Source organism: Solea senegalensis, linkage group LG21 (assembly GCF_019176455.1).
Source record: "Solea senegalensis isolate Sse05_10M linkage group LG21, IFAPA_SoseM_1, whole genome shotgun sequence".
NCBI lineage: Eukaryota > Metazoa > Chordata > Actinopteri > Pleuronectiformes > Soleidae > Solea > Solea senegalensis.
In genome coordinates, this window is record NC_058040.1 from 4,263,103 (window position 1) to 4,289,481 (window position 26,379).

The 26,379-nt window shown below is 40.9% G+C and overlaps 1 protein-coding gene across 4 annotated transcripts in view; it reads left to right on the forward strand.

The window, feature by feature from the left end:
* Nucleotides 1-26,379, forward strand: part of arhgef28a (Rho guanine nucleotide exchange factor (GEF) 28a) — a 53,092-nt gene that overhangs the window by 17,750 nt on the left and 8,963 nt on the right. Inside the window, exons 5-32 of one of the 4 annotated variants that reach the window (XM_044011971.1) lie at nt 966-1,155; nt 3,066-3,255; nt 3,564-3,624; nt 5,828-5,874; nt 6,350-6,422; nt 10,748-10,863; nt 10,981-11,252; nt 11,340-11,523; nt 11,650-11,758; nt 13,114-13,200; nt 14,815-14,857; nt 16,202-16,303; nt 17,026-17,149; nt 19,053-19,188; nt 19,270-19,325; nt 19,412-19,472; nt 19,567-19,690; nt 19,794-19,909; nt 20,952-21,092; nt 21,189-21,439; nt 21,523-21,648; nt 22,421-22,538; nt 22,684-22,938; nt 23,542-23,618; nt 23,753-23,931; nt 24,019-24,110; nt 24,212-24,397; nt 25,106-25,338. In XM_044011971.1, coding sequence (XP_043867906.1) covers nt 966-1,155; nt 3,066-3,255; nt 3,564-3,624; nt 5,828-5,874; nt 6,350-6,422; nt 10,748-10,863; nt 10,981-11,252; nt 11,340-11,523; nt 11,650-11,758; nt 13,114-13,200; nt 14,815-14,857; nt 16,202-16,303; nt 17,026-17,149; nt 19,053-19,188; nt 19,270-19,325; nt 19,412-19,472; nt 19,567-19,690; nt 19,794-19,909; nt 20,952-21,092; nt 21,189-21,439; nt 21,523-21,648; nt 22,421-22,538; nt 22,684-22,938; nt 23,542-23,618; nt 23,753-23,931; nt 24,019-24,110; nt 24,212-24,397; nt 25,106-25,338 — 3,749 coding nt within the window. The remainder of the gene's footprint in view (nt 1-965; nt 1,156-3,065; nt 3,256-3,563; nt 3,625-5,827; nt 5,875-6,349; nt 6,423-10,747; nt 10,864-10,980; nt 11,253-11,339; nt 11,524-11,649; nt 11,759-13,113; nt 13,201-14,814; nt 14,858-16,201; nt 16,304-17,025; nt 17,150-19,052; nt 19,189-19,269; nt 19,326-19,411; nt 19,473-19,566; nt 19,691-19,793; nt 19,910-20,951; nt 21,093-21,188; nt 21,440-21,522; nt 21,649-22,420; nt 22,539-22,683; nt 22,939-23,541; nt 23,619-23,752; nt 23,932-24,018; nt 24,111-24,211; nt 24,398-25,105; nt 25,339-26,379) is intronic. The other 3 variants (XM_044011972.1, XM_044011974.1, XM_044011975.1) reach the window with 3 other exon arrangements.

The window sequence follows — 26,379 nt, forward strand, 5'->3', positions numbered from 1 at the left end:
ACAATGACATTCTTGTGTGCTGAACTTTGCATGAGGAGCGTGTTCAGCGCCGAAAACTGGGTCACAATTAGCGCCACCATTTTGGAGGTGACAGGCCATTTCATTTCGACTCAGGGCGCCAGAGACAATTTGGTGGGAAAACTTAACATTGTTTCCAGGATTTAACCATGAAAGCACCAGGAAGGCCCTCAGATAAAGTACAACAGTGCTTCACATCATGCTTACATTAAAACATTGTGTGTATTGGGGATGAGCCAATATGATACTCAATATCAGTCAGATGCAAATACTTCACGGAACAAACAACATGCTGTAAACGGACTGCCGTCACAGTCATGCAAAGGACATGACGGAGGGCAGTAAATTTCGGCCACGCAGCTGGAGCGCATGTTTTTTTAGGTAAATAGAGTCTATGTTGGCATGATATCTGTATTTGTAGATACTCGCGATGTGACATCAGTATTGTAATGGACTCAAAATAATGGTATCGCGCCTACTCGATGTGTATATGGAAAGTTTTTTTTTTGTGTTACTGTTAAAACATCCTTCACAGTCACAGGAAATCAGGACTGTTTGTACACCCTGTCCTACTCCAGTGTCCATGAGTGAAGAAACAGCACATCTTTCACAGCAGGTTTTGTCTCGGCGAAACAAATCCAGTTTTTCCAGGTCGTAATATTATTGATATGTTGTAGATGTTATGCAACCAAGAGCTGTATGCCATTCTTGCACCTTTACAGTGACCTTAAACTGCACATACCATACATTCTGTACGTAACCAGCAATCTGTACATCCGCACACAGTGAAGGGGGTTTTGCTTTGAACGGGGGAAGAACATTAGAACAGCAAGTTCATTCGCCTGAAGAGCACAGGACTGCTGTGTGCTGCTTTGTTTTGTCTTTTTTTTTACTGCATTTGATTTATTTTTTGCTTGCATCATGCATTTTCTTACATCTCTGTGCAGCTGCTGACATTCAGCTCAAAGAAACCTTGCTTCACCTGGCGGTGCGTTTGGGTTTGATCCATCTCTCCCACTACTTAATTCACCAATCGAGAGGTCAGAGGGCAGTGACCTTACCGAATCAGGAGGGAGACACACCGCTGCAGCTGGCTCAGAAGAACGGACGGCATGATGTGTTCAGGGTGCTGACAGCGTAAGGCGACAATACTACACTATCTGTTGTTCAATCTGTATAATGACAATGCAACTGCATTACACAGGCATTCTGTATACATAATAGAGTTCTCAACGGGCTTTGTTGGCATTTTGCTGGCAGTGATGTCTGAGTCGTTCTGCCCGTAGCAGCACAAGGTGCAGAGTGGGATATTTGTCCCCCTCCAGGTCACGCTGAGCATCATAGAAGGTTCCAAAAATGACACTAACTTGCCCAAAGTGTCGGGGGTTACTCATGCAGCGGCATCAGGTCTGCCCCTCTCCAGATTTACAACAAACAACATATAATTTACAACCTGCAAAAAATGTGTTTTTTGAGCGGAAAAAAAGGAAACCTGAGGCCCGACTCGTTGAGAACTCTAATACACAAGTATGAAGTACTTTTAAATATGCTTCCTTTCAGTTTCTCAGGCAGAAACCTTTAATGGCTTTCACAGCCTCCTATTTTTATTTAAGTGTAGCTCTTGCTGTTTTATTCCAATTATACGGAGGAGCTGTAAAAACATTAATGATCTAAAGCAATTGTCTAGGTCTTAATTGAGCCTGTTCTCAAGTGAAACATTCTATATATTAAGTTTATAAAAGTTACATTAATGATTTTGGGTTCACACGGTGGGGTAGTGGTTAGCACTGTCGCCTTGCAGCGAGAAGACCCGGGTTCGAGCCCCGGTTGGAACAAGGGCCTTTCTGCATGGAGTTTGCATGTTCTCCCCGTGTGTGCGTGGGTTCTCTCCGGGTTCTCCGGCTTCCTCCCACAGTCCAAAAACATGCAATGTGGGGAATAGGTAAATTGGACACTGTAAATTGACCGTAGGAGTGAGTGTGAGAGTGAATGGTTGTTTGTCTCTAGCTGTGTGTGGCCCTGCGATGGACTGGCGAACTGTCCAGGGTGTACCCCGCCTATCGCCCGATGTAGCTGAGATTGGCACAGCACCCCCCGCGACCCTCTGGTGGAGGATAAAGCGGTTAGATGATGACTGACTGACTGACATTAATGATTTTTTTATTTGAGGTTTGTTCTTAGATAAGAACAGAATGAAAAAGCGAAAAATAATCTTTTGTACAGTTTAAAATATTGTAGGTAAATATTGTAGTAGCACTGTGGTCTTTTCATATTTGAGAACCTGCCCTGAACCTAATGTGAACTATTCTTAGAATGTATTAGCCTTGTAGTTACATAATAACTGGGAATGTGTAAAATGTAACTGTGAAAATAGATGGAGAGCCCACCTACTTACTTCCTGCAACAAAAACTTTATTGAAGACACAATGTTTTGATTTTTTAAAGGACAGTTTGTTCTTTACGGTTCAGAATATGTATGTAAATATAAACATGTAGCAGCAAAACAGCTGTGAAACATTACATTTCCAATTATTGGGCCATGTAAAGACAGCATTGTATTAAAAAGTTCTAATGTACAAAATCCTCAGACAATAGATTAAAGGACAAACTTGTATTTGGAGTAAAAAAAAAAGTGAAGAACGTTCAACAATAGATAGAAAGTGTTTAATTCTCTCAAAAACTAAACAATTCAAAGCTAAAACCATTGACAGTGGCTGGAATCTGAACTCGAGCTGCACAGTAGCTTCGGGTGCTCGGAAATCGTTTTTCAAAAATGTGACACCTGTCATTCCAGAGCTGCAAATCTAAATATGAGGCTCGCTTAAAAGTATGTTCAGTGGGCGCCAAGTGTTCCATGACAGTTCACTGCTGCACAGATCAAGTTGTACAGAACAGACCGTAAGAACAGACCAAGCACACAAATGATTAAAGCTTACGAGGATGACTGTTAAGGCTGTTTCAACGGGGAATCTCTTCTCTCTGAGAGTCTCACTGCAGAGAATCTTTATTCAACCTAATAGTGCATTTGTCCTCTCTCTCTTCACTAGTTCTCCTGGTCCTGCAGTTGCCCCTGCACCAGGTGTGTGCAGCGTGTGGTCAGACAACTTCTCCATGCTGAGGTTTTGTCCTGGCACAAACTCTCTGACCCTGACAGTGCGACAGGTTCCCGGGAGCTGCTGTCCGGATGCCATCATGGTCCTCCGAGGCAGAATGGAAGACCACAGCATCCAAAAACTGGTTTGGAAAACTTTATTCTCTATCTAGTCATCTATTGCTGCATAGGACTTGAATGCCTGAAAAATATTCCCATAGATCTGTGAGTGATTTGTGCACTTGTACCAACAGTAAGCCTTTAGAAGGGCTTTATGTAAGAAATGTATTTTATTATGTCATATAATGTCCACAATATGTCATCAGAGAAGGAAAGATGTTAAATATGTTAATGTAGCTCCCTGTAGATCTCTCTATTTACAACATCTACCAATCTTCCTTATTTTATAGAGTTTTATTGTTTGTTTATTTTCTAAAATCTGCTTTTGTTCCAGATAAATGTGCTGAGAGCTGAAAATCGAAAAAGCAAAGATGAAGACATTTCAAACTGTGATGGTAAGGTGACTTTTATGAAGCATTAAAGCTGCAGTCTGTAACTTTTGGTAACTTTTTGTTTTTTTAATACTACCCATGTCATGCCATGTCAGGGAGTGTGTGTCTAGTGTAGCAGTGCAAGGGGAAGGCGGGGACAGGAAAGGTTTATCCCATCAAACTGGACCACCAAGTTTTTTGAGCAGTAGAATTCACTTCTAAAACTTGTTGTTTCTTTGTGTTTTCAGTCATGCTCCAACCTGTTGTTGTTGTCCAACCTGCAACGTCTCACTTTACTAGCACTTTGATTATTGTTGAGAATGCATTAAATGTCACTTTAAAAGTTAATTACAGTATACAATTTTATGTAGTTAGAAGAATACTTTTTATTTTTACCTACAAAAGTTTATTTTTTCACCAGTGCTTGTAATTAAGTAATATTTCCGTCAAGTAACAATACTTCGACTTAAGAACAGATTTTCAGGACTCTTTCCACCAATGCATAAGATGCTTTTCACCATGAGAAGGTTGTTACTATGAAGGCATTATAAAAAAAAAAAGAAGAAAAAAGGTCTAGGATCTGAGACTGTTACTCTCAATCAGTTAAAATCAAGTGGCTGCTTTACTTGGGACACACCTGCACAAGAGAGATGGGCTTAGTCCAGACACGTGTGTTCGTAACATGAGCCGCGAGGATTAAAAAAAAAACCTCACACTGCCAGACATGCAGGCACTCCCATGCATGTAAATATATAATGACTGCACACAGGTTAGTGCTAAAAAGATTATTTAATCAATACATAAATACGTTTATGAAGCAGTGGCGTGTTGTACTGACATTGCTCTGCACTGAATATTGTCAAAATCAGTACAAAAAGGACACAACACCGTCAACAAGTTAAAAAACAAGAGCATCAGCACACGCTCATGCTCCCATTCAAGGTCCACTGTGTAACATTAAGCAGGATTTATAGGCAGAAATGGAAAATACTACCCATAAGTATGTTTGTATAGCTTTATAAGTCCTTGTAGACTCAGATTAAGCCTTTTTGCATGCAGTTTTGGCAAAGGCCTTGCTTTACATCTTGCACCACCTTGTTGCGTGTATTTTGAAATGGAAGTTTGCTACATAAGAATGGCTCTGCCCACGTATACAGAACCCAATGCATAAACCAATGAAAGAAAAACAGATAAACAAGATAGAGAGGGATGAGCCGAAGAGTCCTTTGCTTGTTATCACCTGCAGTCTCACTAATTCTTACTCACTTTTGGATTTGTATTGCAGTTGTGATGTTTTGAGCATAAAGGCTCCTCCTCGGATTACTGATAAATACCATTTAGTCACCATCTCAAATACCCATATGGGGATCAACAGTTACCAACACAATCAACAGTTGTTTCAGATAAAATAAGCTACTTAAAAACTCTGGGAAACTGGCATTTTTTTCTTACTCTCTGAGACCCTCATAAGTAATAATCAACAGATTACTAAATAATAATTAAGAGTGACTATATTTGCTGTGTGTGTCTCTGTGTGTGTATGTGTGCGTGCGGCGGTATGCGAGTGCAGAGGCTCCGCTGAAGAGCGGTTTAAAAAAAACGGACCACCACAGGTTGACTTGAGCAAACATTTGTAGAGTCAGACATCCATCACTTACAGTCCTGAAGAGACTAAGCAAACATGTCCAAAAGACACCATAAAAGGCCCACGCTCTCCTCCAACACGTGTGCTTGCTCTTCCTCTGAGATTACAGAGAAAACTCAGGGGGCACGTTGTTGTTTTTCTTTCCTGGGGTGACACGCTCAGACTGGCATGCTCAGCCACACACACACACACAGGATTTCCAATGCTCCCACTTCCAGACTCGTTTTCCCTTAACTGTTTTTGGTAACCATAGGGACGGCAGCATCGACTTATGTAGAGAAGCAGGAAGTGTTCCTCAGTATTGACCTTAACCCTGTCCGGACTTTAGCCGCCGTCCATTAATTCTCTCGAAATAACAGCCGCACAGTGGGGAGCATGTGCTCTTCCTCTGGACCTGCTGCTTTGGATAAACACTAACTCGCAATTGGCTAGCTGTCCATTACTGGATACACAGAGTCACATCCAGAGGACTTGATGTTGTCCACACGTCTCTCCTGAGGAGAGAAGATGAGGAGCGGGAGGACGAGGGAGGAGTTAGTGTGACATTCATCAACTTCCAGTAAAATATTTTATCTTGCACAGGCATCAGCAAGGACCTCCGAGGGGACGAGCATGTGCTGGTGGACAACGTGAGTACACGTCCAAATGTACAGTATGTTTAGTCTGTAATAGTGAGCTGTAAATGTGTTTTTGTCTGTTTGTTGTCATCAACACCAGGGTTTTTCCCAGACTTTTTATATGGGGACACATTTGGTTTTTCTTAAATGACAAACCGTGGTGACCTTATTCACAAAAACAATCGTGACAGGAGCAAATGTGCACTATTTTTGTTTTTCTTTTATTAACACTAATATTATATATTTGGTAAAGCCGATATTTTCCAAGAAATATGTTTAATTAATGATTCACAATGTAATTGTGTGCATGTTATCAAAAACATCCAATAAATCTGAAGTAAAAGGCTAGAAAGTAAATTGTGCAAATGAATTTAGTGACCCATCTGTGTGTCCCAACCAAATGACTGATTACACAGTTTATAAGATTTATTAAGAGCCCTACTTGTGTGTGTGTGTGTTTGTTTATTGTTTGTGTTCTGTTTAATAGGTTTTTGAAGAACAGCTTGTTCTGTCTCTGGATGAGGACGATGATGTAAATGAAAATCCATCCTCATTATCTGGTAATTCTTCTCTTCTCTTCTCTTCTCTTCTCTTCTCTTCTCTTCTCTTCTCCGCTCCTCTGTCTATTTATAAGGATTCACAATAGAAGTGTTTTTATTAGCTCAACATTTTGACTTGCCCAAAACGCTTTTTCCATTTCACTATTATGGCAAAACTATTCATCTGGACATCTGGCTTAAATGATGACTGGCTAGTCCTTTTGAAAAAAAAACCCACAACAACATACTTGTGGCTGTTCTGAACAGCAGGGTGTGGGAACAATGCATACAAAGCTGGTTGTAGCTGGAGAGTGCAGCCCTGAGTGGTTTGTGGTGCTGGCACAATGTGCAGCGCTCTCAATCACATCATAGGAAATCAATACATTTGCAGCTTAACAGACACAAACAGAGATGCGCTTTCAGGCGGCAGCGTCGTTTGATTGTTACATGGATATATTATGACTTTAGGGTCTTTTCCTGCTCGCCATCCACAATGACACAGTCTGTGTGAGGTCAGGAATCTGCTCTGTCACTGGGACAAAGACGGGAATGGGGTCAGGCTTGTTCCACTCAAATTCTGCCTGAGCTTGGAGATGCCCCACTCTAGTCTGTTGCTCTGCCCCAGTGCCCCCCACCACTACGATTGCCCTGGGCCAGACACTGGAGCTGCGTACTTGAAGTTAAAGAGGGGGGAATGTTAACAAGCCGAATTGTCCCGGGCTTACAAGAGAAGAATTTCAGCTGAAAGATACATTAACTTTGAGTTATCTTTAAGCACATGCACACACACAGGATTGAACAAGCTCAGCCAGCTCAAGTTCAAACACTCGCTGGCTTGTAAAAATTGTGAGGAGGACGCATAAATGCTTCAGTTGTTGCCACGGTTACTGTGAATGCTAATTTCCTGTGTGTTGTTGAGTAAGAAGAATAAGGAGTTTGCTGTAAAATCCAAAGAGACTGGGGTGCCGCTGAATGGAGCCTGTAAACTTGGTGACCGTAAATTACAGTGTGTGTGTGCTTGTATGGATCTTTGTGAGGACCAAAAAACCTATAAACCATAAGGAGTGATGACATTTCGGGAAAGTGAGGACATTTTTGGCTGGTCCGCACATTCTTTTTGAGAGTTGAGACCTGGTTTTAGGGTTAGAATTGGGTTTAGGCTCGGGTTAGGCATTTAGTTGTGATGGTTAAGGTTAGGGTAAGATAACAGGGAATGAGTGTCCTCACTACCAATACTGTGCAAACATGTGTTTCTGTGTTTTGTGTGTGTGGGCTGCTGCTGCATAGTCAATCTCAGTTTCATCTCAACAAACCAATGAATGCAGACAGAAAAAAGGTAAATAGAGTGATTGGATATGAGAGGAGTTTGCCTTGTGCTGGATGTCTGAGTTTGCTGCCAACACTGTGTGAGAGCAGCAGAGAGGAAATGCCTCTGTGATGCCCAGGATTTCCCTTACATTAGTGCAGGCTCAGCTGCACTAGACATCAAAGTCTGTGTGGAAAGTGTAGTTCTATAGTTATAGTATAAAAAAAATAACATCTAATCAGGAGGTAATTTTCCACATTGTTGTCGTACCAGTACCATCCACCACATTGTTTGCAGTAATATCAACAGTGGTACCAGCAGACCTGCATAGTCTGTGCATCCTAACTTAATTTTATTAATAGTATTCTGAAGTTCTTCTCTGGTGATGTTATTATTCTGCTGTTTGGTCTTTGTGAAAACAGGGAATGTTTGTTTGTACACACCAGCAGCGCAGGGGCGGACGGGGTCTAACTGCTGAATAAACGTGGTTTTTGGTTCACTCGTGAACTCGTATTATGGGCGCTTCTTTTTGTCTCAGTCTTACCGTCAACCTGTTTGCAGCCGCCTCGCATCAACGGCACAATGTTGCTGTTGCCTTTGTCTGTCTTGACGTAAAACAAATGACTTTCTGTGTGCAGTACAGGAAAGTCACTAGGCGACACGAGATCTAAACACTGCTATACAGGCAAAATACGGAGAGAGTCGTGTGGATCTGACAGGCTTAATCAGCAATGTGCAAACTCATTTGACAGTGTTTTAAATGGAACAGACATTTGTTTATATTCAGCAATACATTAGTTTGCATTACTGGTAATTCTCCTTTTGTTATATAAAAAAACTGATATTTAATTATAATATTTATTTAACCAGCACTTGCAACTAACACTTATTTCTCTCTGTAATGATTTTGTGTATAAGATCCCAGAAAATCAAGACTCTCTTCTTTGGCCAAAGCATTATAATGTCAAAAAACTCGTTTTACTATCATGTGCGGGAAAACAAATATGCATAAAGTGCAGAAAATACAGAAGTAAATGTTGGAATGTTTTTGTTTTGACTGTCCAAAGGATAGAAAAGAGAAGCAAATCTTTCCCTGAACCAATTAGTTCGTCAGAACATTAGATTTTTTCTTGTTGATCAAATCATAGACTAATCAACTTAACAGCCCAGTTAAAATGAATTCTCTCTCCTTCAGTGACACCATTATTTACAAGTGTAAAACACTAATAATATCCATGATAATGATTATGTAAAAAAACGCGTGTCACAAATTCCACACTTATTCTGCGGGGCTTTTCAATACTGATGCTATTCAGGCGTTCAGAATAATAGACACATTGTATATTTGGTGGAGGCGCTGCCATTTCACACAGCTTATGTGGATGAAACACTGGATAATGTAAAGTCTTCATTTATGAATATAAATATAAAGCGTGAGTGCAGATTAACATCACTAAGCAAACACAACACACAGAAGAGAGAGAGTGTGCGACTCAGTGCGAGACAATAACACACTTTTCTTTTTCCCTCGGAGAACAGGCGCCCTGTTAGTTAGGATGATATGTGAAGGTTTCTGTGAAAACAAACCTTTAAAGGTCAAACAGAGAGTCGGTATGCTGCCTCATTACATTCTCCCTTCTTCACTCTAGTCCGTGGCATTTCAGTATTGAAAGATCAATGGATTATGATTTAGGGAAGTTACCGAATAAAGCACAACATAAGGTCAGACCTGGATGTAATATGGTTTGGGAGTCTGATAATGTGACAAATCTGTTGTTTGGCTGAAATATTTAGTTGTTTTAAGTTCTTCTTTTTATTCAACCAGACAATTGGGTGTATCTGGCCAATGTTGGGGGGGGGGGATTATAGTAATCAAAGGTGGCTTCTCACTGAGCTCTGTGACGGTAGATTATTCTGCAAAGCATAAAGGAGATTTCCTTTATGCGATGTACAGGGACACGGGAGTTTAAAATGGATATTGCAAACCCAAATTAAAACTGAGCTGAAACATGGATATGGGCAGCTGTACTGACCCGGTGTAACATACTACTGTATTCATGAACAAACTTGTACACATACTGTACATAACTGTCCCGCCGTCAGTTTTATGTTCATGAACTTTGCATGTCAGCAACAGGAGGAGCCTAAAGATGAAAGTGCAGATTAAGCACTTTGAGCAGCAGCAGAATTATTACATGGTGAGAGGGGAAGGGACAGGGTATTATATGTATTTATGTATATATACACACACAAATGTATGTATATATTATGTATTTATATATATATATATATATATATATATATATATATATATATATATATATATATATATATATATATATATATATATACTGAAAGTTAGCTGATTATTCACACCAGCATTTTTTTGAGAGGTTTTGAGAGTGAGTCATTTTAGGGCTTAGTAACTTTTAGCATTTCCAACCCATAGCTGCAGCTTACTGTGTTAGAGTGACTCTGCTGGCAACCCTTGTGTTGAAGCACTAAGAACTGCCTGATTATGTGGTTAGTGGTGGTTTGAGCAACAGACCAAAACACCAAACCCAAACCAAAACATAAGCAGAGTTTGTGGCCTGCAGATGAAAATGTATTTTGTAAATATACTGGCTGCACCAGTGTTTTCAGTGAAGCCAGTATTTCAATGAAATATGTTTTCTTAATGAGCCACACGGTTGGTGTAGTGGTTAGCACTCTTGCCTTTGCAGTTTGTGACCTGGTCGGAACAAGGGCCTTTCTGCATGAAGTCTGCAGGTTCTCTGGTTTCCTCCCACAGTCCAAAAACACTCTAAATGTAAGAGTAAATGGTTGTTTGTCTCTATGTGGCCCTGTGATGGACTGGAGATTGGTACAGCACCACCGCGACCCTCATGTGGAGGATGGATGGAAGATTTCTTTTCATCTTATGACTTAATACAAAACAATTCTGACATGTAGTGCCTTTAAGGAAAAGGGAGAGTATTTGTGTTTGTGCTATTATAACATATACTGAAACTGATGTGCTTGTCCTGCATGTTTGTCACAGTATATAGGAATCCCACGCAGTCCAGTGATGTTAAGAGCCAGTTTACCCAGCACGCCACAGATCCTGTTCTCTCCTTGGTCAACAGCATCGATCAGAGAACCACACAGCAGCCTCAGGTTGTGCATCATCCACTCTTTTCTCATTTTTCTATATTTTTCTCACATTTTATTTATCATTAAATTGGATTCTTTCTTATTTATTCATTTGTGTGTGTGTGTGTGTGTGTGCCTCAGGCGGACAATGTCGACCTCAAGTACAGCATCAGTGGAGTGACAAGAGAGAGCACAGGGACCGATTGTGAATTATGGGACCCCGTGGACACACATGATATCCTGCTAGTCACCGACACTCCTCCACCTTATTCAGAAATCATCTACCCTGACTCTGGACAGTGCTCCCACCGTCGCTCACTCGCTGACCAGGCCCTTGCCAGGCTGAACCGCCTCACTTCCATAGAGACGACCAATGAGAGAGACTGTCTGCCCATGGATACCTGCATCCTCAGGTATTAAATATTATAGTTCCCTTGAGTCTGAAGGCGTGTTGATTTGTGGGTGTCTTTTATCTGTAACGCGGCCATTTGTCACTGCAGTCCCAGTCTGGTGGCTCTGGAGATGGACAGCGAGGAGGACAGCGCCGAGCCGAAGTCTCCGCTTTCCCCGCTGTCGTCAGATTTTGACAAAAGTGAAGATAAAAGAGAATCCTTTTGCCGGTCACCTGACCTCACATGCACCCGCAGCAAGTCGGCCTCCTCGGCATTTGAACCCGCCTCAAAAGTAATCTCATCTGTCTCATGTGTCAATCCGTTTTGTCAGATGATTCCACTTCTCTTTCAATTAATGAGAAGCATGTTTTTGAAGTCATACGTTTGTCTTTGATCTTGTTTAATTTCTCTCATTCAGGAATTGGATGACCAGGGGATTCGACTGCGCTCCTATTCCTACTCATCCAAAATCAGTTTGCGACCCGCTCGACTTGCTCGGGACAATCACACTTCAGATATGAGCCCAGGTCTGTAACACTCCCTCACATAACAGTTTTAATTGGATTGAATTAAACACTTCTCTAACATTATTTCCATTTCCCCTGTTTTGATGATCACTAATGTTACCGTCTGTCGATTCCCTCCCTACTAATAAACATAAAAGAACAATCAAATCCCAGAGATCGTATGTGCTTGTAGGGATGAACTGGTGTTTTTGGAAATAAGCTTATTTGTTTTTCTCGACAAAGAGTCCATTCATCTCCATTATAACCACACAGTTCCAGCCAGCTCTTTTACATAAATTATATCATCCCTGTTTCTTTGAGTATTTTTTCCCTGTTTTGTATAATGATTTTACAAAACAGAGGTTTTAAATACGATATTTTAAACCTCTGTTGGAAGGACAATAGGGGGCGGTCAGGTGTGCCTTTCAGCAAACAAAAGAGCAGCAGAGAGAGTATGTTGTGGTCCAATCAGCTGCATGGCAGATCAAACCTTATCTGTCCAAAATAATATACAATTTCTGTCACATTAGTAGCACAACTTGATATTGGCAGGAAAAACATCAGCCATGGAGATTGAGCAATACGTCACAGAATCTGACAGACTGAATATAACTGAGCATTATACTGTATTGCCCCCGCTGTGCTTTTTTGACATTGACCTGCAATATTCTGACATCGTCAGCTCTCCTCGTCCTACTCTGGAGATCACTCCGTCTTCTGTGATCACTTTGAACATGTTTTTTGACAATGATCCACATCTGCTGTTTCTGGGGATCTATTGTGATCCTGTAAAATGTAAAATGAACACGTTGAACATGCCTGCTTGTTGACAGCTGCTCACGACAGGCCATGTGTCTAAGAGGTAAAGCAGCAAGGATCTCTCGTTATGACATTCTCAGTTGAAAGTAAAACATGATTTGCTAAATCCTCTCAATTCTGTGGCTGATGTGAGGATCTGAAGCGACACGTGAATTTAAAGAAAAAAATATTTTGCTCACAAGAAGATAATCTGATCCATATCATGTGAGCACAAACAAAACCGTATCCCTGTCCTTAATCATAACTAGTTCAGAGCTCACACACACAAGTACGTACAACATTACATAGATTCTGTTAATCAGGTTGTTTCCCATCTTTATGCTAAGCTGTATTAACTGGCAGAACGATATAATTACTTACATCTGACTCTCAGCAAGAAGGCAAATAAGCCTTTTTTTCCAAAAATCAAATATGAGTCATACGAAACTAGTGAGGAATTTGTACTTTTCCTCATTTGGATTATTCAGCACTGCTTGAACTAGTGATTTAAGAGCTGTGACAGCTTGCAACCTCTCTAGTTAATGTGTGAGCTGCCCTCTGTCCACTGTGCCCTGTAGATGCCGCGCTGCACTGTGTCAGCCACAGCCGATCTCTCCTTCAGGCCCTGTCTCTGTCTAAATCTCTGTCTCTGCTCCACCCTGGTAGTAAGTACTGGACACCTGCAGCCGTCACACTGCGCTAAGGCTCCGTGTAGCTGCCACGTCGCTGTCGGTGTCAGCGCTTATGTGTGTGTGTGTGTGTGAGAAGCCAAGGTTATTCATTTCAACAATTAAAAAATAATGTTATGTAAAAGAGATGACAGTTGGAGAATTATTGCCCGACATTTGAACGCTTAAATAAGTCATTTGTATGTTACCTCATCAGCAGTAAACAGCTGGCACACATAAACAGCAACTATTGGCAGAACATGGTGGAAGATTTAGCAAGATATTTTATTGCAGAGTGAACGTGACCGTACATTTTGGACTTTCATGACTTTGATGAGTCTGTGCTGCGTGATTTTAGTTGTCATGATGTCATGTGTCGAGCCACGCTTAAGAAGAAGTTCTGATTCTGATGACCAAACAGCTGGAATAATATCAACTGAGAATACTGTGATAATACTACATCTACCTGCTATTACACGTTTATAACTGTACAGGACATTTGAACCATAAGTTGAGTTAAAGTGTATTTCTAAAGGATGTCTAAAAACAGCCTCAGTTGACCAAAGTGCTGTACTAACAATACAATGCAAACAACAATTAAACCTTAAGTCGGGGGTGTCAAACACATGGCCCACAGGCCAGAACTGGCCCACCAGAGGTTCCAATCCGGCCTAATTGTCAAATTTCAGTGTGACATACTACATTTTTCACTTCAAGATACCTGTGACTAATGTTGTAATGCACATGTGTCAGTGGTAACTTTAGGCATAATATTGTTGGAATTGCACTATAAAGCTATTTCACTGAATGTAGAACAAAGGAAAACATATTCAGAGTTCTTGTTTTTCATAGGTTATTATGCTATTATTTTGCTCCTCTGGCCCACTTGAGATCAGATGATGCCGTATGTGGCCCCTGAACTAAAATGAGTTTAAGTAATCAAGTGCTAAGTGCTAAGATAATCCACAAAAACAATGAAAATAAGTGACTTTAAAATAAGATATGTATACACAATAAAAACCAAGGTATCTTTGCTCAGACAGAGCAGAGAACAGTAGCTTTATGTTATGGCTGCCAGCTGTGTACCACTTATTCTGCATTATTATACATCTGTGAACATGCATGTAAGCCCATAAAACCATGAATCAGGATGAGAAAACACCTAACATCTGAAAGCACATTAAAGTAACCTTGGCTTTTGCTTGCATGTGTGTGTCTGTGTCGGTGTCTGTTTTTTTCCCAATAACCACATAACATTATTGTAATGAGAGCGTCAAGAGGAGTGCGAGAACAAATCAGGTGAATTGTGAACGAAAAGGAAAGATAAGCCCAGTGAAGATGCATGAGGAGCCTTGGAAGGGTCAGCGCTGCATGTGCGTCTGTTTGTGCTTCACATGTCTCGCTGTGTCCTGGTCATGTACGTGGGGATCATGATTTGTGGTTGTATTCAGATGCTTTAGCTCTGTGTTGTAAATGAAAACGAGACGGGCCTTTTTCCGTTTATTCACCTACTGATTCTTCATGGATAGTTGGTGCAACGCCTGCTTTTCCTGTCCCGTTTAATCTTGAACAGCCAGTTTAATAACTTCCTCCCTTTCTTTATGTTCCCAGAGCAAAGAGGCTGCGGCATATCAGAGCAGTCCCATGAGAAAAGGTATTTATGCTTTGATATTTCATTGTCTCTGTCTGTCTTTGTCACACTACAGCGCTCCACTCTGCACCTCTCCATAAAGTTTAATGCGAGCAGAGCAGTTTATGTACGTGTCACTGCTGCTTTTGATGTTTGAGGCACAGATGTCCGGATGACCCTGTTCCTGTTTGTTTTTTTACTTTTAAACTATGGTTTATTTTCAGTGGCTGCATCATTAACATGCCACCACATACAGACATACTGCTTGTACATGCAAAATAGCGTTAAAGGGATAGTTTTAGATTTTTTAACATTGCGTTTTATGAGGTTTTAAACCCCAAACATGCAGGCATATGTTATGGGCCGCTGTCCATCAGTATGTCAGATTGCGTTATCAATTCGGCACTATTTTCTGGCCCGTATCACCACGCTGGGCACCCATGCAAGTCACAAGTCGGGGGGTTTTAATCAGAGAGAATGAGGGAAATTAAACAAACAAACATGTCTGACTATGGGATAAAATATCATGCATGCATATTTGTGGTTTAAAAGCCTTTAGTTCTGTGACCCCAGGTCACTTTTCTCCACTCCAAACCGGGGCGAGAGCTCCAAACCGGACACTCGTTAAATGATTTAACGACTTTGCATCCGCTCTGTGTCGTACAACTCAATGTTCAAAACTCTCTGCTATCCCTTGAATGAATTTAACAAAACAGAAATTAGAAGACAATTGTGAGAAAATATGGTCACGCTGTGGCCTTACACAGCCTCTCTTTCCCTTTCCTGGTCCACTCTGAATTGTAACTGCTCCTCCATCAGAGATGATGCTAATGGTTATTTCCTCTGCCACTTAAATGAATGTAAAACCATCCTCACCATCCACACTTCCCCCTAGTGGAAGACCCCAAAGAGGTGTCATATGTTGGCACTTATTTTGCAGAATTTTTTGGTTCGCAATAAAGCTGCAATTATTTGCAACCATTCTGCTCATGATAATTACAATGATTGTGATAATGAATGTGTATACATTAAGCAGAATATGTGAACATGTCTGCTGTGAGGGGTGAGCTCTTCTACAGATAGAACTACTTCATTTTAATATTTGTTAGGTCTGATTCAAGAAAGTGATATCGGGGATGTTTCAGTGGGCGTTTCAATGATCAGTTGACCAACTGGAATCTTTTTTTTCCCTTGGGGTTTGCATGTAGATGCTTTTGTGATAGTCTGGTCACCTGTCCAGGGTTTATCCTGCCCCGTGTCTCACACAGTACTGGCAGGGATTGACTCCAACTCCATGAGCTGACAAGGAGGGAGCAATCTTTTTCCACGAATCCATGGCATTTATTTTTACTACCGTGTTCTTTACAGGGAGATTAGGTTCCGTAAGCGTGCCCAGTCTGCTGATGATGAGGGAACCGTGGAACTGGCAGAGTCCCTCCAACATCTCACACTGTCTGAGTTCCTCAAAGAGTATGTGGGGCAGTTTAAAGCTTCCTTCACTGACCAATTGGAATAAACTAACCCCCAAACATCCTACAGCCCTACATAGAGTATGACACATTTACCACCCTAACAACAATAAACCCCTTTCCCTGCCTTTAACAGCAGAAAACACTGTGTACAAAGCTTTGCATGTCTAATAATCTACTAATGTTACTTTACTTTTCCAGCACGAGAGAGCAGTGAACTGATGATGACATTTTGATTTGTTTTTCCTTTTCCTGCCATTTATTTTACAGTGTCATAGACTAATAACTGTGAAATATCAGATTGAAAATGAACTAATCACACCTCAGGTCATGCACCAGTCGCATGCTGAGGCACCTTCGGGCGGCAAAAATTAACTGATTATTAATTGATAACTAAGTAACTCACCATCTATTTTGATGATTGATCAATTTGAGGCTTGTTTTTAGAGAAAGTTTTGAAATTTCACACTAAAATGTGAATATTTTCTCATGACTTTGAAGCGAGGACTTTGTTATTTTGAGGTTTATGAAACACAGATCGACACCAAATGAATGAAGAAAATAACCCACAGATTAATCACTAATGAAAATAGAGTTGCAGCCCTGTCCCACCACACATTTCTCTTTTCTTCCACCTTTTTTTTTTTTTTTACTTTTGTCGCACTCAATCAATGGGTGCTCACGTTAACGAGTGGCGCTGACATTATTTCAATGTTTCTTCAGAATTGAGGAGGAGGAGCTGGATAAGTACAGTATCCCGACCAAGGTGGAGTCAGAGAAGTACAAAGTCATCCGCACGTTCAGTTTCCTGAAGAACAGGATGTCCAGCACACGCAGCAAGAGCAAGGTAAAAACCCGACCTCAAGCAGTCCCAGCAGGTGTGCCTTTGTTGTCTCACCCAAGAAAAATTCAGCTCAAATGAATCCGGCAATTAACAGCTGATCCACGTGTGATTAAAACAGATCTGTCGTTTTGTCATGATTATTTTATGATTGACACATATATGTGTTTGAGATACCAATGATTGATTATTCCCTTTATGGTAAGTGAGAAGTGAGATTTACATTAGTGTCATTGTTAATGCATGACAACAACAATGTCAACAATAGATTTGTCTACCTGCCTGTCCATGCACGTCTCTGTATCATGTTCTGTCTCCGTGTCAGTGGTAATCAAAAATGACTAAACCAGTTTTCGTGAAACGTTGCGTGAGGGTGTTGCCAAGGAAGAACACATTAACTTTTGGAGTGGATCCAGTTAAATGGGTGTATACAGGAGTTACTTTACCTGATTGTTTTTATTAGTGCCTGCTGCTGCAAGGCATTCTAGTGAGAACCTAGAGTTCTCACTAGAATGCATTGCAGTGCCAGCATCTCTTGTTTTAATTGTCATGGATTCCTGAAAATACACAGATCATTTCGAAAAAAGTCAAGCATACTACGATCCAAATGTGTATTTTGATGTAAATAAATTCTATTTATAAGATATAAATACAATTAATTACAAAACACTATTATTGTACAACTGCACAAAACAGTCGATGCAAAGAGAGAGAAAACCTGGCGCCATGTATTTGACCTTGATTCTTTTGTTCATTAAGTTTTAAGATGGATTAATGCACAGACTCATCTTTCAATCTGATCCTATTGAATCACAGAACCCTGTATCTGTGGTCTGAATATGTAACAAAGTAATAGTTCATATTCAGAATAGATGTTTATGATTATTTATGATTCGTTTCACAGGCAATGTTGTTGTCCAGTCTCAGTGTGTTGTTGTTATTGTCAGCTGGTTCACAGCGGCTCTTCAAAGTTTGATCTTTGGAGCGATTTTTTTTTTTTATTTCATGAAACAATTACGCTTGTAGAGCAGTTACAATACTAGTGGATAAGGTAAAAAAAAACAAGGAGAATTTGTCTACTTGTCCCCAAATGATCTAAGACAGCAGAGGAAATAGATTACCCGCTTTGTCCTTTTGCAAACAAATTCTATGGGATCTTTCCAGCAGACATTTAATACACTGAGGTCACAGTTCTCTGCAGCAGTCCCAGGTTTGCGAGGCCCCGGGCTGCCTTTTTCACTTCACGCTACCATCTGCTTTCAATAAAGCCTCAAAAGTGGCAGAAATATTTAGAAATAAATAATAATAATAATAAAAATCTGTTTTGTATGTGGGCACAATATGTAAAAAAAAAAAAATTTCTTTTCATGTGTGACCTTTAATGACGCAGGTGTTTGCATACTGGCTGACCGAACTGTAGTATTCTTATACAGGGGTGGTGTTGTATGTAAAGAGAAGCTTCCCAGGTGTGGACTCACGTGTGTCGTGTGTGACCGTGTGTCTCTGCTCTGTGGGAGACAGAACCAGGAAATGTTTCTGGGAATAGCTCAAGGTTAGAGGACCAAACATGGTGTGTAGCCTCTTTTCCTTCAATGATTAATCCCCTGTTGCTGAGTCAACACAGATACTGGAAGCTCTCTCTGACCTGCATCTGTTGTTTATGCCGTGCTTGGTTTCCTTGTCGGTGGACTTTCTTACGGTTTGGAAAAAAAGCCGCGGATTCTTTCCAGGAATATTTATCTGACTTGTGGGAGCGTTTACTCTGCAAATAGAAACCTGACAAAGATTGTTATCATGGTGTATGGAAACATTAATTAAGGCCTGTTTCTTGGCCTGAGATTACAGGTGTATTTTCTCTGTCTATGCGGTCCCTTTGTTTACGCATATGTCTCTGACATGGTTGTCAAAGGGGAAGGCGAAGGACAGAGAAGCCAAGGATAAGCAGCTCAATGGACATCGGTTTGCGACAGGATCCTGTTTGGGCCCGACGATGTGTGTGGTGTGTGACAAACCAGCATCTGGAAAGGACCTGCTGCATTGCCCCAGTGAGTAAAGTTGTTTCCCTAAGAGGCTTCCAGTCTCTTCTTTTGCGGAACAGAAATAAACAATTATTGTTACTCCTCTAGGTTGCACTGCAATTGTCCATAAGGGCTGTAAGGAGTCAGTTCCACCATGTTTGAAGGTGAGTGTGGTTCTGTTTTGACCAAAGCTGTCCTTGTATCAGTTGCTTATATGCTCTGACCAGCCTCTCTCATTTGTATTACTTAGAAACCTCTGGATAAAAGTGCTGTGACAATGGTAAAAAACAGGACAGCATCCCTCCCACTGAGTGAGTTTACAAGACAGGGGTCAGCACTCACCGGCACTTGTGTTGTTGAACTCTCCTTTCCTGTTTTTCTAACATTTCGTCTCTTCGTCCTCAGATTTCACAGTGAGAGACAGTCCTCCTCTGAGTGTGATCCCCATCTCTGCCTCTCCACCTCTCATGACTGCCAAGGAAAAGAAGGACACGGTGACCCAGTCGAGCTCTGCGTTTGGAAGTGACAGGTCGTTAAACTCTCAGACGCCGTAAATTGCATAATAATCCACGGCGTGGTGCAAATATTCTCCTTAATTATGCAAGTGTCTGCACTCTGCTCTGTGTTTACAGTCGACTGAGTGAGAGTTCAGAGACGGAGTCAGATGCTGTGAAGGTGACCAGCCCTTCAGAGGAGCTGCTGTCCACTCCAGTGTCCTCCACCTCTGCAGACTCTTCCTTTGCAGAAGGTGCAAGAAAAAGGAAGCTCATTCATTTACTTGTTGTTGTTTTCAGGAGTCACATGTACACCGTTGTACAGTACCTCCCCGAAAGGTTACAGATCGATTTTTGTTAAAAACTGTAATTCTTCATGGGATGAAATGCAGTAAGTTAATGATAGTACTTGTTAACAATATAGGAGCTGCTTGAAAATGGGTTTCATGATCCACAGAATAAAACTAGTACAAGCCGACCATGATAATTAGGAATTGACTCCGTGGTCGAGCGACTATAAAAGAGCTGTATAACTACAGATCATTATCATTTTAAAATACTGTCATGATGCAAGTGTCCTGTTGTGTAGTGAAGGTGTCAGGTTTAGACAATTTGAAGTTTTAAGTTGGTATCATGGTTGACAGTTTGTTACTGAGGCAGTGGATTGTATACTTTTTTGGGAAAAATGCATTTCCTATTACACAATCCACATGAATGTGTTTGGAATAAGATGTATCCATTAGAGCTGCAACTAGCGATTATCTTCATAATTGATTCATCTGTCGATTAATTTCTCGATTAATCAAATTATCGTTTGGTCCATAAAATATCGTAAAAAAAATACAGTTTTAATGATTATACAATACAATTTCGCAATATACAATAATGAATACCGTTTTAAATCTTGTTTTAATAATGAAAAAAGCTTTAAACTGATTAATCGATGATCCCAAAAGTTGACGATTAATTCAGTATTAATCGAGTATATACATTTAGAGTAGTATTTCAGCTCTAGTATCCATGTACTGTATTTCACCAGCACTGCAAGGTAACATGCAAAGACATATTAAACATTAACAAATATGTTTTGGTATTTTAAAGCCTAGGAACCTTTTATAAGATTGCTGATTCCTGATTATAAGGTAAATTAAACCTTAAATTGGAAAAAAAAATACAAACATATGTAGAATACTTACTTATTTTTATGATGTTTCAGATTAGTTTATAGTTTTGAACCTCTCTGATTAAAAAAAAACATTCTGCCTAAAACAGTTTTATTCCTTTTTCGACCCACAGACTGTGTGGACGCGTGTATCCAGGGTGACATCTCCGCGGACGCTGTGGATTATGAGGCAGAGTCGTGGAGTCTGACAGTTGAGCACAAGTTCTGCAAGAGGCACGACAAGCGAGCCGTCAAGAGGCAGGATGTCATCTACGGTGAGTAAGAGACGTGGATGAGAAGTGTTAGGAGGAGGCAAAACACGCTACATACATGTCATTTATAAGTGTCTGCGCGTGGACCCTCTGATGCAGAGCTGATGCAGACTGAGCTCCACCACCTGCAGACGCTCCACATCATGGCAGAGGTTTTCCGGCGAGGAATGAGGGAGGAAGTGCAGCTCGATACAGAAGCGGTGAAGCGGGTTTTCCCCTGTTTGGACCAGCTGCTTCTCTTCCACCATGGCTTCTTCGCTGCCATGAAGGAGCGGCGACTCAGCTCTGCTGAGCCTCAGGGACACAGGAACTACCTCATCCAGCGAATAGGAGACGTCCTGCTCCAGCAGGTGGGTCTTCTGAGGCCACCTCTTCTGTTCACTTCTAACTGACGGGAGCGGGTGCAAATATGAACGTGTGTGTTCTTTTGCAGTTTTCAGAGGAAAATGGTGAGAAAATGAAGAAGGTCTATGGAGAATTCTGCAGTCGTCACAATGAAGCGGTTGGCTTTTTCAAAGAGCTCCAGCAGCATAACAAGAGATTTCAGAACTTCCTGAAGGTACTTAACAATCTTGGACCTCTCAGACACATAAAGAAAAATAACATTATAAAACTAAGTGACATAAATGTGCTCCAGGCTGTTGGCATTCATGGGTTAATCGTCAGATCTGCTTACTGAGAGAGAGATGGGGGTGTCACACTTTTAAAAACAGCTGATGATCGCTGTGTGATCGTTGGCTGATGAATAATTTAGTGAAATAATTCATTTAGTTAATTCATTTTATTTAATTGATTAATTAATTAATTAATTAATTCTGCCGCTTCTCCGTCACAGAATCACTTTGCCTGTATCAGTTTAGTCCGTTTGCATATATTAACGCTGCAGCCCCGTTTGTTCATCTGGATTATTGTTTAATAAGACGGATGGAGAGACAAAGAGAGAACGAGACTGTGTCACCTGTTTGATATCGTGTTTCTGTAGTGGTAGCCTTCATTTCCTCCACATACACATACTAAAAACAGTGTTAACAACATAATATGTATGTTATTACGAGGGTTGTACAACCCTAATACACAGCCTGTATGAAAGAGAGAAGGCATCTAAACTTTCTTTGCATTATTTTGGTTCCCTATCAGAATACACGGTCAATTTACATTGTTAATTTCTAATTGAAAACTGTTGTAAATTGCAAATGAATTCAAGTCTAATCAATTAATTCTTAAATAACGGCATGCTTTCATATCTTCTTACTATCTGACCAGTGTTAGAATATAACCATCGCTGCCATTCTGCTCCGAGACTGAATAGATTTTGTTGCTACTTTTTCCAGCAACAAGGTAGCAATTCCTTGGTGCGCCGGAGGGAGATCCCAGAATGCATCTTGCTGGTAACCCAAAGGATTACAAAGTACCCAGTGCTGCTGGAGAGGATCCTCCAATACACTGAAGGTACAGTAAGTCATCTGCTGCCATCTGCTGGCGGAATAGATTAAATGATCACTTGAGCCAAATGCTGGTCAGTTTTAAATGTACAACAAAAACATGACATGATCTCATTAGTTCCTTGTGTGTTTGTTCTTCCTAAATCCCTCAGAAAACACAGAGGAATGTGCGGATCTTTCCAAAGCCCTGGCTCAGATCAGGGAGGTGGTCGCAGCCGTGGACCTGAGAGTCAGCGAATACGAGCGGCACCAGAGATTACAGGAAGTGTGGGGCCGCATGGAGAATCGGAGCCTGGCCAAACTGAAGAACGGGCACGCGTTCCGGAAACAGGACATGATGAGGCCGGGTCAAGCGCTCAAACACCAGGGCCTGCTCCTGTGGAAGACTGCCACTGGTCGATTAAAGGGTAAGACACAGATTTTTCTCAGGCAATCATTCAAATGTATTTTATTTATTAATGGCCTAAATAGCAACACAGACTCTTTAGTTTTCATTTGTTCCATTTATGCACAAACAAATAATAAATACAGTTTTTGTATGTGAAAAAACACAATCAATGAGAAAACCTACGCGACAAATTACCATCTCATATGCCCTCATTGTTATTTCTTTATACATTTTTGTTTATTGATAAATATTCCCACTACACCTGAAATCAGTCTGGACTGAAAGTTTGACTCCAACAACAGAAATACACATTTGCTTCAAAGCAGTGTGTGATTTGTCTGTAAAATGAACAGTATCTTGCAACACTTCCTTACTTTCATCATTTACGTCATCATTTGACCCTAGCCCTGCATACATGCACTAACTTGGAAAATTTCACACACCAAAACTAAACACCGTCCACATGGGGTTCTGGTGGTTTGCACTGGTGCCACACAGGGCTGTATTGTAACAATGTAAAGGCTTCAATTTCATTTTCCATTCGATATCACTACTAATTACAAACTGGGCCTTTGATTAATGAATGAATAAATAAATACTGATAGTATTTCTTCTTTCACAGATGTCCTGGCGCTCCTCCTCACAGACACGCTCATCCTCCTGCAGGAAAAAGACCAGAAGTACACGTTTGCTTCTGTGGTACGAGCTCATTAGTCGAGTTGATCTATGGCAGTAATCAAAACGTGATATCCTATTACCTTATTTTATGTTGTGCTGTTACCATCTAATGTGAATTTAAAGTGTGCGTTTTCCCCTTCTTTAATGGGCTTCAGGACCAGAAACCACCAGTCATCGCTCTGCAGAAGTTAATAGTGCGAGAAGTAGCTAATCAAGAGAGAGGCATGTTTCTGATCAGTGCATCAGCTGCCGGGCCAGAAATGTACGAAGTCCACACGTCGTCCAAAGAGGAGCGTAACACCTGGATGAGGCTCATTCGAGAGGCTGTCGAGAGGTTTGTGGAGAGAAGCTGAAAAAATTGAAAGATTTTACTTTTCACTCATAGATTTTCTAACTTTCCTTAACTTTTGCCTCCACTCAGCTGTCCAGAGGAAGAGGAGGAATACACCAGTGAATCTGAGGAGGAGAAGCGAGCTGCTGAGGCTCGCGTTCAGAAGATCCATAAGTTACAAGGTAACTGAGAAATATGTGAAATTATTTATTATGCTTGTTCTTCTTCGCAATCTCAGATATTTCAGGGCTAAGCCCTTGACCCACGTGACCTTGTTTATCAGGGAGTCTGATGAGCCACGACCAGCAGATCTGCTCCAGCCTGGAGGAGAAGCTGCACATTTACACTGAGCTCTCGGCTCTGAGTGGGAGGACGGACGCTCCGGTGGTCGAACCTCGGCTCCTCGTCCAGCCGCACTCAGAGGAGCTGCCTCAGGCCGCCACGCTGCTCGCTGCAGCTCTGCAAGAAGGTGTGTGAGGCCTTTGGCATAAACAAACACTAAAAAACACTGTGTCTCTCTCTTTTTTATGATTTTAAAAAACGATTATATTATAGCAGCATTTATTTGGACTTGTACTACTTATATTGCTCATATAGTTGTCTCAAGTCAAAGGTCAGTGTCAGTTGCAGTCCGTCGTTTCAGGCTGGAAGGCATAAAGACATTTGCATATCTGGGATTTAATTCAGGTATAATAGTGACAAAAAGATATAATGTAAAAATTCATCAAAGATAAGGACACATTGAATTTGAAATTAGAAAAAGAAAATAATGGATTATGCCCCATAGTTGCAGTTCCTTCCTGGTAAATTTGGGGCTAATCATATTCTGAAAAAAAACTAAAACTAAACTAATAAATCCCATTTGTTTGTATTTATTGAAAAATAATAAATAAAATGTATTCTGCTTGAGTTGAGGCAGACGTTGCTTTACCGTTTCTGCACAATTAAATCCCAAAGTGTTTACATATTGTTTCCCCTGTTCACAAATATTTACTATCTTCCCCCAGAAGCCTTTAATGATTTGAATAAAATAGCAGGTTGCAGGCTTTGAGGTCATAAATCCGGCTTCTGTCTGAAACAACCAAAATTTACATGGAAAACTCAGACTTGAATGCACCGTACAATTCAGGCACACTTTCAAAGTCAGTCTCACACTTGCGTTGCTTCTGTTTTGCAGCCAAAAACCTCAAATCCACTTTGTCAACGAGGACCTGCTCTCCAGCCAGCCACAGTCCGGACTCTGAAAGCCACTTTGTGTTCAGCCCTGCGACACCTGCAGAGTTCCCCTCAAATCCTCCCGAGCCCTCACCTGAAAACCCCGAGGCCACAGAAGGGAGATGGACTGAGGCTGTTGTTCTTCAGGCTCCATCCCACGTGCAAAACGCTGAGTCAGATGACATTGATTTGAAGGTACATTAGTGGTTTCTGAAATGTCCTGAGCTTAAAGCTCTGAGATCATGACATAGATTGAAATGGAAGCTTAAATAGGCTGTTTGAGTAAAACATTGCTACTTTAATGTGATGTAATCTTTTCCTATTAGTGTATTGAGTGATGATGGTGATATTATACAGTGGTGTCAGAGGTAGTTCAGGCCAATACATCCTGAATCTGAGCGTCACCTCTTTCCATTTCTCCTCAGATGTGTGGCTCAACATTGCCCGCAGTTGTGTTAATAATTCAGTACCGTCTATTAGAATTACATTTCGGTCTTAATGCGATGAATCATTGATAAGCTCGTAATAAAGGGAAGAAGTCCATTTAGTCCCTAAAGGTATTGTGCCATTAAAAATGGATATACCGACTTATTCCAATTACCCATTCCGTGCCACAGTTGTGCAACCGTTTGCAGCTTTTTTGTGAACTGTGAGGTAAATGACTCTGATAAAGGAGAAATGGTTTTCTCATCCAGTGCTGAGTGATAATTCAAGCCTCAGCAGCCTCAAGGGGGCGCCGATGTCCCATGAATTTGACTTCAGATTCTGACTCCTGCAAAGGAGCGGTAACTCATTTGTTGGCTGAGGATTAATGAGTTACACGGCAGCAATGTGTGACACATACTCAATTCAGTTCAGCTTTATTGTTATATTATGCCACACATTGTCATGCAGAGCAGAATGAAAGAGATCCTCTGGTGTCTGGTACATTATAAATCAAGTCAAGGCTTATTTATATAGCATGTGTCAAACAACCACAGTTGACTTAGGGCTGAAAACACAAGATAAAAGAAAATGTGTTGTTTATATACAGGGTTTTGACGGGTGCTTGAAATCCTTCAAAAATCATCATTGTTGTACTTTGAAGGTTTGAAAAGTGTGTCAATTGTAGCTTCAAATTGCAACTGTAATCTATTTCACAACAAACACTTATCTGACTACAAAGTTTGCTCATTAGATAGAGAATTATATCAACTCTCATTTAAATCACTTTTTGTCCCCATTCTCATGATTGAT